General features: G+C 40.5%; 1 protein-coding gene across 6 annotated transcripts in view; it reads right to left on the bottom strand.

The window, feature by feature from the left end:
- Positions 1-15,829, bottom strand: part of etv1 (ETS variant transcription factor 1) — a 142,752-nt gene that overhangs the window by 15,426 nt on the left and 111,497 nt on the right. For all 6 annotated transcript variants that reach the window (XM_043689841.1, XM_043689844.1, XM_043689839.1 and 3 more), the window contains one exon: positions 4,744-4,812. In XM_043689841.1, coding sequence (XP_043545776.1) covers positions 4,744-4,812 — 69 coding nt within the window. The remainder of the gene's footprint in view (positions 1-4,743; positions 4,813-15,829) is intronic.

The raw sequence follows: 15,829 nt of genomic DNA, 5'->3' as shown, positions 1-15,829 counted from the left end.
AACCAGGCTTTGAAACTTAGAAAATGAGTGCATCTGTCTAAAGCCTGCAGCAATTCTGTGTGAAATCAATTTGGAGAGTCAAAACTGATTCTCTTGAATGAATTCTACAGGGCTGGACACCAGGATAATGTTTCCCCTGAGCAATGGATCATGGTCTCAGTATATACATGGTAGGCCATTTCGGACTGAGAGAGGGAGAACGTTCTTCAGTTAGAAGGTGGTGAACTTGTGGTGTTCACTGCGCCAGAAGACTGTGGAGACCAAATCACCAAATACACTTAGGAAAGAAATAGATTTCTAAAGCCCAAATGTGTAAAGGGTATAGGGAGAGTATGGCATTGGGATAGGGGATCAGCCATGATCTTGTTGAATAGCAGAGCTGTTTTGATAGGCTGAATGGCCTACCCCAATTGAATTTTCTATGTTTCTACATGTACACTATAAAACTGTTTGTACTTCCAAACTAGACATATAAACTAAATTTGAAAAAGCTTATGGCTGATACATAATGGAAAATAATTTTTAAAAAATCACTGAAGCAAGATTAAAAAGTACTGAAAGAAACCTCAAGCAAGAGCTCTCTCTCTCTCTCACACAAACACACATGCACACACGTGCACATGCATGCACACACATGCATACACACAAGCACACACGCATGTGCGCACACATAAACACACAAGCCTTTTTAACCATCATCTATTTCGAAAGTCATGCTCTTGGTATTGACAGTCAATCTTTCAAGAAGTAGTAGCTAAATATTTGTGACCTCAGCCAAATGTGAAATACATCGTTTATACCTCTTCTAATACACGGATCTGATTTGACCAAGTTTCATGAAAATCTTCTGGAACAACTATTACATTTCACAAGATTATTACATCATCCCAATTTCAACTCTGACACATTTCAATTTGGATTCTCAGTGTCACCTGATTATAACTGAAAGTTTATAAACCGTGAATGGTGCAGGTTTATAAGACTTTATAAGGCTCCCCTCCTAACGCCAAGTCTCAGTGATAGCAAGGACAATAGCAGAAATGAGGCTGGAACCCTGTAGCTCCCATTTCTTCAACAGTGAGGATCCATGCTCGAATTAAAAACTGCAAGATTAACCACACGTAGTCATAGCATTCACCATTCACCACAATGACCCTTGGTTCTGTGTCAGGCTTTGTTTTCTCACGATAGCACTGAACATTTTACACTAAAAACAAGGCACCTTTTGTCACTAAACTGGGGCTTATTCCAAGACCTGGAGCACCAAACTTAAGTTGTGAAATTATGATAAGTGAACAATGAACTGAACACATTCAGCTGCAACATACCACTCTGCTAGGTAAGCAAATTACTTTTGAGTATAAGTGAAGGAGAAATTTCTGCTGCTGGAATTAAGCATTGATATGTTACAATGCATGCTGACTAGGTACTGAAAGCATGTTTGTTAAATATCATTAGATTATTGCGAGGAGGTAAAATCATAGAATCTGAGCCTACTCCAACAATTTCTCCCCATTCTTACACAAACTGGTCAATTTCCTACATTGAATCACACTTTTCGGGATTCAAACTGTAATATTTTTGCATTTTGTGTTTGGGATATAGTTTGCTGCTTGTCCTCTTTCATTGCAAAAATGAAAAAGAACAATCTGTTTAATGCTTTAAAAGATCTTCACTGAGTTAATACAGAAATATGGGGTGGTTTCCTAATAATTGACTTGTAGTTTATTCAATTCAATTACTCATGGAACCTGATCATAATGGGGTGAGTGCCATTGAGCTAAAAAAGATTATGCATTTGACAGGACCAGGAGTGGCTAAGTCCTATCAGACATAATGAGAGGATTTCATTAACATTTCTGTATTCTGGTGTTCCTTGCCTGGCAGCTGGCCAGGCTGACAGATTAACCAAGGGGTAGGAAAGATCATCAGTGGTAGAAGGTCAGAACCAGGGAGCACTGGGAACAATTTCTGGTTTTCAGGAAATGGGGGTTATCACTGATTAGAGCTCAGGGGAGAGGAAAAAGTTTTCAAAATGGAACTGGGAGCAATTGCTAACAGCTGATTTTAAGGGCAGGGGTTTGTTGCCTATTTTTGTTTTTCACTCCCTTGTTTTCTCTCTTACACACGTGAATATTCTGTGGCGACTCCCATAGTAAGTCTGAAAATGTAGGTTCTCCCAGAGCAGAAGTTTGTGCCATTATTTTGCCCAAGGTTTCTCAATCATTTATCTTTAGAAATTTGGTGGATAATTTATGTAAACTGCAACAAGAGAATGGGTAAACCCCAAAAGAAATTTAATCTCCCATATTGTATTTCCCAATTTTGCTCTGTGTGGGAGTTTTAAAAACAGGCCAACCCTGAGGTGATTTATGTTTTGGAAAATGATGCTACGTGTAACCTGTTCAATTGTGATTTGTTGATGACTTATGGAGAGGATGTTTGAGCCAATTTGCAATATGTGTCACATATAGTTTCCAAATACAATATTTTCAACTGTGACTCTTTCACAAATGAAAGGTGTTTAAAGGTAGATAATGTTTTTTGCCATATTGCCTAAAACTGTTCAAAATCACACATATACTCTAGACATAGGATTGTAGGTGAAGCAATAAGAAGCCAAATAATTTTGCAACCTATGTGTCATTCACTGCAAGTTTCTAAAGCCTTTCCTGAGAAATAGGTTTGTAAAATAGGGGAATGACAGTAGGCTTACTGACAAAAAAAAACCATGGAAGCAAATTATGTAGCCATACTACTAACCAGCCTGCCACAGTGCTAGATATATGCAAATGGTGAAATAAAAAGAAAATAGATGTCATCCCAAACAGGCTGATAAAATAACCTTAGGAGTGAGATTGAGCTCAGGCAAGGCCACAAATTGGATGGTAGTAGACTGGCTATCCATTTGTAATTTTATGGGTAGTATTATAAATGTCATTACTGTTCCTTCTCTTTGAAAACTGCCAACACGTATTCCTCAAACCAATGTCCAACCCCATTTTCTTCTTTAAATTTCTCTTTGTGTTGTCACTTCCTGTTTGCACAGCTAATTCTCCTGTAATTCCGTTGGAGTCTCACCAGTCAGGTTTCCTCCCTTCCTATCGTACTGAAACACCATTAACCAAAAAAAAGTGACAACTTTCTCTTCCTTTTGCAACACAGTCATTGAAGTTCACCTCTGTGGAATCAAATCTCTCCACTCCTCCATTACACTTTCCTCTTTTAAGAGCATCCTTAACATTTGTTAGTCTAACATTTTGCTCATCTGAATGTTTAGCCCATCTAAATGTTTCTTTGGTTTGACTTTCAGCTTGTTCTTCTCTTCAGGATGCATCTGGGAGCTTTATTCGATGTTAAAAATGCAACATAATTGCTCTAGGCTACCCCATAGGCTTTAGGACATCTATAGTGAGGATTAAATGCAGGGGTCAACCCATAGTGTGCCCACTGGAGCAGCTTGCTAAATGGCTGCCTCAGCATTCACCACCCAAGTAAAGATGTCAAGTGGGCAGAGCTGACTGTAGAAATCATCTAAAAACAAATGGTCTCCTTCTCTGAACCTCGAATGATTAAAATATTTTAACTGCATTTTCAGATGACAGATTGCTTAAATATAGTGTTCAGGGCAAAGCAAGAGTTGTTTGTTATCGGAAGTTTTTAAAGCTTTCAGAAGGATGTTGTATGGCAAATAACTACACGAGGGAATGTATCGATAGAAAATAAAACATGATTTAGAGATGCCGGTGTTGGACTGAGGTATACAAAGTTAAAAATCACACAACACCAGATTATAGTCCAACAGGTTTAATTGGAAACACAGTAGCTTTCGGAGAGCTGCTCCTTGACAATCACCTGATGAAGGAGCGGCGCTCCGAAAGCTAGTGCTTCCAATTAAATCTGTTGGACTATAACCTGGTGTTGTGTGATTTTTAACTAAAATAAAACATGGCATTCATAATCTGAAACTCAGATGATCCTAATCTAAACATGATGTGGAGGTGCTAGTGGTGGACTGGGGTGAATAAAGTTAAAAGTCACACAACATCAGGTTATAGTCCAAAAGGATTATTTGAAAGTACAAGCTTTCGGAACGCTGCTCCTTTAGAAAGCAGCCACACCTGGATAGGAGCTAGCTACTTGACAAAGTAGCAGTGCTCCAAGAGCTTGTACTTTCAAATAAACCAGTTGGACTATAAGCTGGTGTCGTGTGATTTTTAACCTAATCTAAACAGGGATTAGCACCTACCCCTCTAATGCTACCATCTCTATAAACTGCCTGCACTTCAAAACATAAGCTTCTATTGTTGAATTTTCTGTCAACCATGCCACCTCAGTAACATTGTCAATTCCACCAACCCTTCAATCACCAAGTCCATAGAGAAAGGAGACAACTTCCTTATACAAACTGATTCCGAAGCAAAGATAAACAAGGTTCAGGAATTTCCTCAGATGACTGTCCTGATTAGCAAAACTGTAATTGCAGTGGGAATTCAGTGGAGATTGACAGACATCTCTCTGAATCTTCCACCATTTTCTCTAAAAGGAAATTTGAGTCATCTTGAGCCAACCCGACTTGCAAATTGGCAAACTCCCTTGGCATTTCAAAGACCCACAATTTTTGGGGGTTTGGGAATTTTGTCCCAAAACAGAGCAATTTGACTCTACATGATGTGCTCATCCCAAATTTTAAATCCCACTTATGACGTGGCAATGTTTAAAAAAAAAAGTGGATTCACTTACTGTCAAATTTTTCAGGTACTACACAGGTGTCATCATAAAAATGTCGAGGACCTTTTTCATACATGCAACCTGTGGGAACAGAAAAGAAAATGGAGAATTACTACAGGCTAATTCCACTGCAGATACAAATCATTTTTAATTTGGAAAAGGCAGCAGGATAGATTTATGGAGAGAAAGCAGAGTTAACATTTCGGATTCATTGACCCTTCTTCAGAGCTGAGTTCAGAACCTTAAACGCTAGCTCTGCTTTCTCTGTACAGATGCTATTAGACCTGCTAAGTTTCTTCAGCAATTCCTATGCTTGCTTCAGATTTCCAGCAACCATGTTTTTTAATTATCTTATCAAGATAGATTTCCCAGCCGGAATCTGGCTGGCAGTCTGGCCTAGTCTGTAATCGGAAAAGGGCCACATTTGCATGAGGATACAACTGAAAGTGAAGCATCTTAGGGCAGTCTCTTGGTCGTGTTAGGAACCTGCCCCCTCTGGTCACTTCTCATGATTAGCTCCAATCAATCAGAGTGGCAGAGGAGAGACTTTTCGTTTCATATGTTCATTTGTCGCTGGCCAGAATAGCATTTATTGCCCAGATGTCAATTAAGAGTCAATGACATGTTTGTGGATTGGAGGCCACATGTAGGCCTCAGACCAGATTAAGAATGGCAGGTTTCCTTCCCTAAAGTAAGCTGGATTTTTCTAATGCCAAGTATCGTTGGTTTCACGGTCATCATTAGTGCATCTTTTTATCTTGGATGTTACGGGATTCAAATTTCACCATCTGCAACGGTGGGATTCAAACCTGGGTCCCCAGAACATTAGCCTGTCATTCTGGATTACTAGCTCAGTGACGCCACCACTACATCACTACATCACCACGTCCTTTTGAAACAGCAGTGGGATCATGCCTGTCTGGATCAGTGCAACCTGAGAGAACATATCCCCCAATGTTCTTGCATCTTTTTTTTCCCAGCAATTCAGACATTTTAACCTGACGCACAATAAAGCATTCAATAGTCAGGCAGTCCAAGGAAGCAGCAGTCACAAGCTTTGCTCCTCGTGAGGAATGCTTAATGACAAAATAATCCTTAACAAACCTGCCACTGCACAGATTCATGTTCCCAAAACCATAGAACAGGGTGAAAACCTTTTGGGCTCTGGTTGTTTATGACACTGACTTGCAAAGCCTTTTTTGGCCATATCGGTTCCAACTTGAATGGATTGATACCTTAGATGTCTAGTATGACAGCAACAATGTACAAATTATGCTAATAAAGTAGAATTTTGACTTGATATGAAATATCCCTACTCAGTGTATTTTCAGTAGAGTGTTAGGAGTGGGGGAGGCATATAATGTAGGTCAGGAGGTCTAACCACCACCTTCCCTTATTTATACCCCTGAGCTGCCTCTCATAATTTGGAGACTGGGTGATCAGCAAAACCAGCAAGCCACTCACTGTAAGTAGATAAATAATTCACAGTTCACAGACCTTGCTCACAGCTCAACTAACCCCAATAATTCTTTGCCCATACCATGGTATGGTTAAGACAGACAGGCAGATAAGAGTGGGCAGCCGGTTTTGTTATAAATGGCAGGATGGAACATGGCTCTACCTTTGGCGGTTGCTCTTTGCCCACTGTGGGAGGCACTCCAACCAAAGATAGGAGCCTGCATTCCTACCTTCGAAACCAAACCATTCACCCACTCCACTCTCCAAGGTGAAAAAGACCCTCCCACACCCCTGACTGACTTGGATCTGGGATCCACTAAGATCCTTTATGGACTTACCTGCAGTCCCTATAATGCCCAATATGGAGCTGTGGCATTGCTAGAACTGGGGCTACATTCCACAACTGAGGGATAGAAGTCCTATTCTGTAATGAATTAGCCTGCCTGCAGTGCAGTATGGCTGAGGGGTGGGCTTGTTCTCCAGCTGTTGGCCGACCACTGACTTTATTATCTCTGAGGGAAGACAGGTCTATCTGCCCCACATTGCTGTCCATCATTACAAAGAGAATAAGGAAAGCCTGGCCAGTGAGTCTTACACTTTCAGAGTCCTACACTGCTGTCCCCACAAGTCTGCCTGACATCACCATTATGGGTGATACTTACACTCCTCAGTGTTAATCAGTGTTAACCTTGACATTCTCACTCACCTTCACCCTCACCCCCAAAACATTATTTTCATGAGGAATATTTCTAGATTTGTACTCATAATTAAATTTAATACTGCTCAATCTCCTGCAAATCTCTGATCTCGTGAATTCAGGCAGTCTGGATCTTTTACTATCTCACAAAATCTCATAAATTCGGACTGAGAATACTGCTCAATGAAGGCTGTTGACTTGGATTCTGTCCCAGACAGAAAATCCTTTTAAACTTGTGGACTTTCTGCCTAGTTCTGGCACTGAAATAGGTGATAAAAGTCTGCACAGAGTCTCTGTTCCAAGATATCTTCACAAGGTGAAGCTGAGAAAATGACATGTCCATCATACACAAATAAGTCTAGACTGTGATTTGTTCATTGCCACCTATTGGATTGTTGGTCTGTCCACTATGGGAACATAGTAACATGGAAAATAGAAGCAAGAGTCAGCCATTTAGCCCATTGAGCCTGCTCTGCCATTCAATATGATCATGGTAGATCCCCTATCCCAATGTTATTCTCCAGCTCTCTCTGCTATACCCATAACATAAAATGAAATCAATCCATTTCTGTTTAAAGTATATTCAGTGACTTGGCTTCCACTGATTTATGTGACAGAGAATTCACAGCTTCATCCTTCTATAAATCAAGAAATTCCTCCCTATTTCAGTCCAAACTGGTCTACCCAGTGTCTTAAGATCGTGATATCTTGCTCTAGATATCCCAGTCAGGAGAAAATATTGTCCCTGGATCTAGTCTGTCCACCTTGTCAGAAATTCATGTGTTTCGATGAGATCCCCTCTTATTTTTCCAAACTCCAGTAAATACAGGTCCAGTTGACCTAATGTCTTTAGAAATGACAATCCTGCCCAAACAGGAATCAGTCTGGTGAACCTTGGCTGCACTATCTCTATGGCAAGTACAGCCCTTTTTTAAGTAAGGAGATCAAAACTGCACACAATACTCCCAGACATGGTCTCACCAAGGCCCTACACAACTGCAGTGAGATATTCTTGCTCCTACAATCAGATCCACTTGCGATGGAAACCAACATACCATTTGTCTTCCACATAATTGTAATGAATGGTGACACATACTTGGTCAGTCTTATGTTATTGTCATATTTGGTAGAGCTGATTGTGGCTTGCAGGCCTCCACTTCCTATCGATAGCACAACAAATTTCTTGTGCCAACATTACACATCTCAGCGGATTCTGTCTTCTGTTTGGCACATTTTCTAATTGTTACAGTCCTATTTTGGCATGTTTTCTGAAAGTGATATATTGTTTTGCATGCAAAGCATAGTCTTAAATAGCCAGGGACAGCTGTACCTATGAGGTTTTGGTGCTCCTCAGCACTGACAATAGTATCAAGGGTCTGTCCTACTCACTGCACTTACTTCTTATGTGTGTCTTTCAAACCTTTGCACCTTCTGAACTGAATGGATTCTGATCTCCTGTGCACTAGAATAGATCATTTTTTTATTAAGATTGATCAGTACTGTTCCCAGATTTTTTTCCTCCACTCAATAACCGAATGACTTGCTCGATAATCAAAGCTTCTTTCGATCATGCTAAATCTGACAAAGCTTCATCAGCAATTTGAACAGTAACAGGGCAGATTGGTGAGGACAGATCAAGTAGGTTTCTTACTCTTATTAGTTCCCTCACCACATGCCACAGCTTTTCCCTGAGGACCTATTCAGCTCCATTAGTAGTATATTACAGAGCCCTCTTGGTGATGGACACAGAAGTCCACCACCCAGAGGATATTCTGCATCTTCACCACCCTCTGTGCTTCCTCCAATTAGTATCCAACATTCAACAGTGTTCACAAATCCTAATTCATCAACTGAGAGGGAAGGCAATGTGATCTGCAGGTGGTAACGAGGAAAGGGTTTCCTTGCACGTGTTAGATATGATGCCTTGAGATTTCATGGAGCCTGGAGTTAATGTTATAGAGTCATACAGCACGGCGAGAGACCCTTTAATCCATACCGAGCAGACATCTCAAGCTGACCTAGTCCCATTTGCCAGAATTTGGCTGATATCCCTCTAAACCCTTTCTAATTATATACCCATTGAGATACCTTTTAAATGTTGTAATTGTGTTTGCCCCCTTCTCTTCATCTAGCAGCTTGCTCCATACATGCACCATACTCTGTGTGAAAAGTTACCACTCAGGTCCTTTTCCCCTCTCACCTTAAATCGATGTCCTCTGGTATTGGTCTCCCCCAACCTAGGAAAAAGACCTAGGCTATTCACCCTCTCCATTCACCTCATGATTTTATCAACCTCTATTAGGTCACACCTCAGCCTCTAATGTTCCAGATGAAAAAAGCCCCAACCTATTTTGCCTTTCCCTATCACTCAAACCTTCCAGGCCCAGCAACATTCTTATAAACCTTTTCTGCACCCTGCTAAGTTTAAGAATATCCTTCCTTTAGAAAGGTAACCAAAATTGAAAGCAGTATTCTAAACATGGCCTTACCAATCTCCTGTATAGCAGCAACATGACATCTCAACTCCTATACTCAATGTTCTGACTAATGAAGGTAAGCACACCAAATGCTTTTTCATCACCCTGTCTACCTATGACTCCACTTTCAAGTAACTATACACCTGCATCCCTGGATCTCTTTGCTGGGCAACACCCTGCAAGTTCCTACCATTACCTGTATGAGTCCTGCCCCAGTTTGACTATCAAAATGCAATTATGAGAAAGTGAGGACTGCAGATGCTGGAGATCAGAGCTGAAAAATGAGTTGCTGGAAAAGCGCAGTAGGTCAGGTAGCATTCAAGGAGCAGGAGAATCGACGTTTCGGGCATAAGCCCTTCTTCAGGAATGAGCGTATCAAAATGCAATACCTCACATTTATCTAAAATCCATTAGCCACTCCTTGACCCATTGGCCTACCTGATTAAGGTTCCATTGTACTCTGTGATACTCTTCTTCTCTGTTCACTGCACCATCTCTTTTAGCATCATCAGCTAACTTACTAACCATACACCCAGTATTCATATTCAAATCATTGGTATAAATGACAAAAAACTGTGGACCCAGTACCAATCCTTGTGGCACACTGCTGGTCCCAGACTTACAGTCTGAAAAGCAACCCTCTACCATCATGTTCTGTTTCCTATCTTTACACCTATTTTGTATTGAATTCGTTAGCTCCCCCTGGATCCCATGTGATCTCACCTTACTAACCAGTCTACCATGTGGAACCTTGTCAAACACTTTACTGAAGTCCATATAGACAACGACGACTACTTTATTTTATCAATCCTCTTTTTCACTTCTTCAGAAATTCAATGACGTTAGTGAGACACAATTTCCCGCCCATGTTGATTATTCCTAATCAGTCCTTGCCTTTCTAAATGCATGTAAGTCCACTCCCGCAGAATCCCCTCCAAAAACTTACCCATCACTGATTTCTTTTTTTATTCATTCATGGGATTTGGGCATTGCTAACCAGGCCAGAATTTATTGAATTTATTGTCAGTCTCTAATTACCCAGACGGCTGTTAAGAGTCTGGAGGGATTGGAGTCACATGTAAGCCAGATCAGGTAAGGATGGCAGTTTCCCTCCCCAAAGGACATTAGGAGCCAGATGTCTTTTTTTCTGACAATCGACAATGGCTGCATGATCATCATGAGACTCTTAATTCCAGATTATTTATTGAATTCAAATTCCACCATCTGCCGTGTTGGGATTTGAACCCAGGTCCCCAGAACATTACCTGGGTTTTTAGAGTAACAGTCCAGCGTTAATACCATGAGGCCATCCCCTCCCAATAAAGGAGACTCACCAGCCTATATTTCCCTGGATTTTCCTTACAGCCTTTCTTAAATAATGGCACCAAAATAACCAATCTCCAGTCTTCTGGCACCTAAGCCATTGCTGTTGATGACATCTCAACAAGGGGCCCAGCAAGCTATTCCCTAGCTTCCCACAAATTTCTGGAAAACACCTGATCCGGTCCAAGGGCTATCTACCTATATGCAGTTTAAGATCTCCAGCACCTTCTCTTCTGGAATATTTCAAGACATCATTATTTATTTCCTCAAGTTCCCTAGCTTCCATGTCCTCTTCTACAGTTTGTTTTGTATCTCACCCATTTCCTGTGGTTCCATACATAGATAGCCACATTGATCTTTAAGGGGCTCTATTCTCTTCCTACTCTTTTGCCTTAATGTACTTATAGAATATCTTTGGATTCTCCTTAAACCTATTTGCTAAAGATATCTCATGTCCTCTTTTTGCCCTCCTAATTTCTCTCTTAACACCTACATATACTTGAAGGATTCACTTGATCGCAGTGGTCTATACTTGACATACGCCTCCTTTGTTTTCATGACCAAACCTCAATTTCTCTACTCATCCAGCATTCCCCACACCTACTAGCCTTGCCCTTCACACTACCAGGAACATACTGTCTTGTTATCTCTTTTTAAAGCATCCCCAATAACCTTTTGAAAGCTCCTGTCTAACGCCATCAAAATTGACCTTACTTAAATTTAGAACTTTAACTTTTTGATCAGTTCTATCCTTTTCCATAGTTTTTTAAAAGTAATAAAATTATGATCACTTGCCCCAAAGTGCTCCCCCACTGACACATCAGTCACTTGCCCTGCCTTATTTCCCAACAGAGGTTACGTAAGAATCTTTCTCTAGTAGGTACATTCTCTAATAGGTTTCATATTGAATAAGAAAGTTTTCTTGAACACATTAACAAATTCTTTCCCATCTAAGTCCTTTACACTCTGACTGTCTATGGTTGGAAAGTGAAAATCCCCTACCATTAGAACGCTATTATTCTTACAGGGATCTGAGATCTCCTTACATATTTGGTTTATAATTTCCCACTGACTATCCCAACAAGGTGGTCATCCTTTTCTTATTAGTCACTTCCACCCATATACATGTTCAAGGAGGCACAACAATGCCTCTTCTTCCTCAGGTGGCTTCGGAAGTCTGGCATATCCATAAGCACCCTCACCAACTTCTACCGATGCACCATTTAAAGCATACTGTCCATGTGCATAATGGCCTGGTATGGCAATTGCTCCACCCATGATCATAAGAAACTGCAGAAGGTGCATAGCCCAGACCATCATGGAAGCCAACCTTCCATCCAAGCAATCCCTCGATATGGCTTGCTGCTGTGGAAAGGCTGCCAACATCATCAAAGACCCATTGCACTCCGGTAATGTTCTCCTACAACCTCTTCAGGCAGGCACAAGTTACAGAAGCCTGGACACACGCACCAGCATGTTCAAGATCAGCTACCTCCCGTCTGTTATTAGACAGATGAATGGACTCTCTAGCCTCAACAAGCAATGCAACCTGTATACTCTAAGTCTTTTTGTGCTGTACATCTTTGCTGCCTATGATCTTCTTGTACTGCTCGTAAACAAAGCTTTTCACTGTACTTCGGTACACCTGACAATAAATAAATCAATTTACTGGACAATCACTCAGAAACATTCACCCAAAGTACAGCCATAATGCTATCCCTAACCAAAAGCATCACTCCCCATCCTCTCTTGCTTCCCTTTCTATACCTCCCATAGCACAGCTCCTTCCAGCTGTAAACCACACTGTTACAACACCAGACAGTGGATCAGGACACATTCAGGGCTGGTGATAGTGTTCTGCAACATTGTCATTAAAGTATGATTCCATAAGCATAACTGTGCTAGGAAGCTGCTTCTCTAGTCTGTAGAAAAGCTGCCCCAATTTTGGCACTAGTCCCAGATGTTGGTAAGAAGGACTTTGCAGGGTCAACAGGGGCTTTGCTGTTTTTGGTGCCTAGGTCAATGCTGGATGGTCCTTCTAGTTTCATTCCTTTTCTTTATTTTTTGCAGTGGCTTAATACAACTGAATGGCTTGTTCAGCCACTTTAGAGGGCATTTAAGAATCAACCATATTGCTGTGGGTACACAGTCAGACAAAGGCACGAAGTAATACTGGTAGATTTGCTTCCCTAAAGCACATTAGTACATCGGATGAATTTTAAATGACAATCAACAACGGTAACATGGTTGCCATTATGTTAGGTTTTAATGCCCGATTTTAATCAATCTAAATTTCTCCATCTTCCATGGTAAGATTCAAACACATATTCCCTAGAACATTAACATTGACCCAGGGTTCTGGATTACTAATCCAGTAACACATCCATTATGCCCCTACTTCCTCCCAACTCATTTTTTTTCCCTGAGCCCATGGATCTCTGAATCCAGTGGGAACGATGAATGTCAGAAGACCAAATGGAAGAAAGAAGATTTGAGAAATTTGCCCCCAAAAAACCCACAACGTTTCTTGTTTTGAAATCTAGTTCTATTTATATTTGACCGATGTGAAATAGATCATGCCTTTGTAACTGTCAAATGACGAAATTGATTTGACAGGTCAGAAATCACAGAAATATTTAAATATGAACATATATGCACATATCAGAAAGCAGATCAAGCCTCAGTTAAATTAAATATTTCCACCAAACCTATGAACTGAGTACTAAATCATTGATATGCAACAGTTGACAAAATAAGCAGAAGTTGCATAAAATTGAATCAAGTGCTGGAAAATCACCATTCAGATGTATCCATTCAACTTGACTGGCCCTATAAAAATACCTTTCAAAGTAACCCCAAAGGTTACAAGAATAAAGCATTCCAAAATGGCATTGCCAAAAGATTAGGGCAATTCTATTTTCCCATCAAATGGGAGCAGTCTGTTGAATGAGACTGTGCTCTGTGATTTACTGGACCACACTATTACACAACTCAATACTGACCTTTGGTGAAAGGTTCTTCAGTACAAACAGAAAATAGCTCAATGCCATGTATTACACATCAGGACTTCGTCCATGTAAATAAGACATTTCGGAAAGAATAATGAAATTGCAAAATATTTGTTACAGTGTCATGTTTACATTCCAGTTTGCATATCCCTATTCAAAACATATATACAGCAATCACACAACACAAAGCCCCAAAAAACGCAAAGAGCAGAATAAGGCTAAAATAATTCTGTTTTCTGATTCACTGGAAAACTTTAAGATGTGCACAATCATTTCCTTCTAGATGAAGTATCAAGTTTAAAGCACAATGTTTTGATGCTGCATTTCCTGTTGAAAGCAGATTTCTCGGTTCCATTGTAAACAGAGACAAGGATAAACAATTGTGAAGATGGTAATTTGCAGTTGTCAAATTAATGAACTCTAGTTTTGAGGACTGGAGTCTTTAGTAATTTTGCATTCACACAGATGATTGATTTGTTAAATTCCATGACAAGTAGTTATTCCGTGATTTGTTGCATGCCTCATAATGACAGGAAAATAAGTATACAAATTGTCAAACAGACTAAATTACTGATTATGCCACAGGAGACCAAGACTAACTAGGAAATTCTTTTAAAATATATTTCATGGAAATTATATCATAATGAAGAGCTAATTGGTTTTATAAGAAAAAAAAAATCAAAGTAATGTTACCAGAAAAACGAGACCTGAATTTATAATGTATAGGTAATAACCAAACTGTGCCTAAAACACTGTTACATAAACTTAAATTGGAGCAAGAATAGACTATTTGGCATTTGCAGAGAACATGCATTTCTCATGTTGCACTGGAAACTCTGTGAAGGAGGTGGAGAGGAGGAGAGGAGGAGAGATATTCCCTATCTACAGTTGGACATTGCGAGTGCAGGAGGAGCATAGAGTTGTACAGCATGGAAATAGACCTTTGATCCAACTAGTCCACATTTACCATGTTCCCAAACTAAACAAATCTCACATGGCTGCATTTGGCCCTAACCCTCCAAACATTTCTTATTCATGTACTTATCCAAGTGTCTTTTAAACATTGTAACTGCGCCTGCATCCACCACTTTCTCTGGCATTTCATTCCACACATGCTGCATAAAAAAGTTGCCCCTCATTTTCTTTTGAAATCTTTTTCCTCTCACCTTAAAAATATGCCCCCTAATTTTGAACTCCCCACCCTAGGGAAAAGACCTTTGGTGGTTACCTTATCTATGCCCATCATGACTTTATAAACTTCTGTAAGATCACCCCTCAACCTCCAACACTCCAGCAAAAAACATCCAAGCCTATCCAACCTATTTTTACAACTCAAACGTTCCATTCCAGGCAGTATCCTGGTAAATCTTTTCTCCAGTTTAATATTAATGAGCAGATAGTCATTGAGGTTGAATGAAGCAGTCCACAGTTCAATATCATCACACAAGTGAACAAAGTCAACGATCATAGAAATATAGAAAAAAGGAATAAGTCATTCACCATTGATCATCTAAGTCAGTCCCATCTCCTGCTTTCTCCCCATATCCTATGATCCCTTTAGTCATAAGAATTATATGTAACCCTTTCTTGAAAACATTCAATCTTTTGGCCTCAACTACTTTCTGTGTCAGAGAATTCCACAGATTCACCACTCTCTGCAGCACGGTGGCAGTGGGTGGCACGGTGGTTAGCACGTTGCGGCACAGTGGTTAGCACTGTTGCCTCACAGCGCCAGAGACCCGGGTTCAATTCCCGCCTCAGACTGACTGTGTGGAGTTTGCACATTCTCCCCGTGTCTGCGTGGGTTTCCTCCGGGTGCTCCGGTTTTCTCCCACAGTCCAAAGATGTGCAGGTCAGGTGAATTGGCCATGCTAAATTGCCCGTAGTGTTAGGTATAGGGGTAAATGTAGGGGTATGGGTGGGTTGCGCTTCGGCGGCTCGGTGTGGACTTGTTGGGCCAAAGGGCCTGTTTCCATACTGTAATGTAATCTAATCTGTATGAAGAAATTTTCCTCATCCCACATGTTTAGATAATGATCCCTTGTTCTGGACTCCCAGGTAATCAGGAACTACCTTCGTGCATTTACCCTGTCTAGGTAGAATTTTGTGGGTTTATATAAGTTACCGCCTCATTC

This window comes from Chiloscyllium plagiosum, chromosome 5 (assembly GCF_004010195.1).
Source record: "Chiloscyllium plagiosum isolate BGI_BamShark_2017 chromosome 5, ASM401019v2, whole genome shotgun sequence".
NCBI lineage: Eukaryota > Metazoa > Chordata > Chondrichthyes > Orectolobiformes > Hemiscylliidae > Chiloscyllium > Chiloscyllium plagiosum.
Note: the sequence above shows the minus strand (reverse complement) of the source record. Positions and strands in the feature narration are given on the sequence as shown.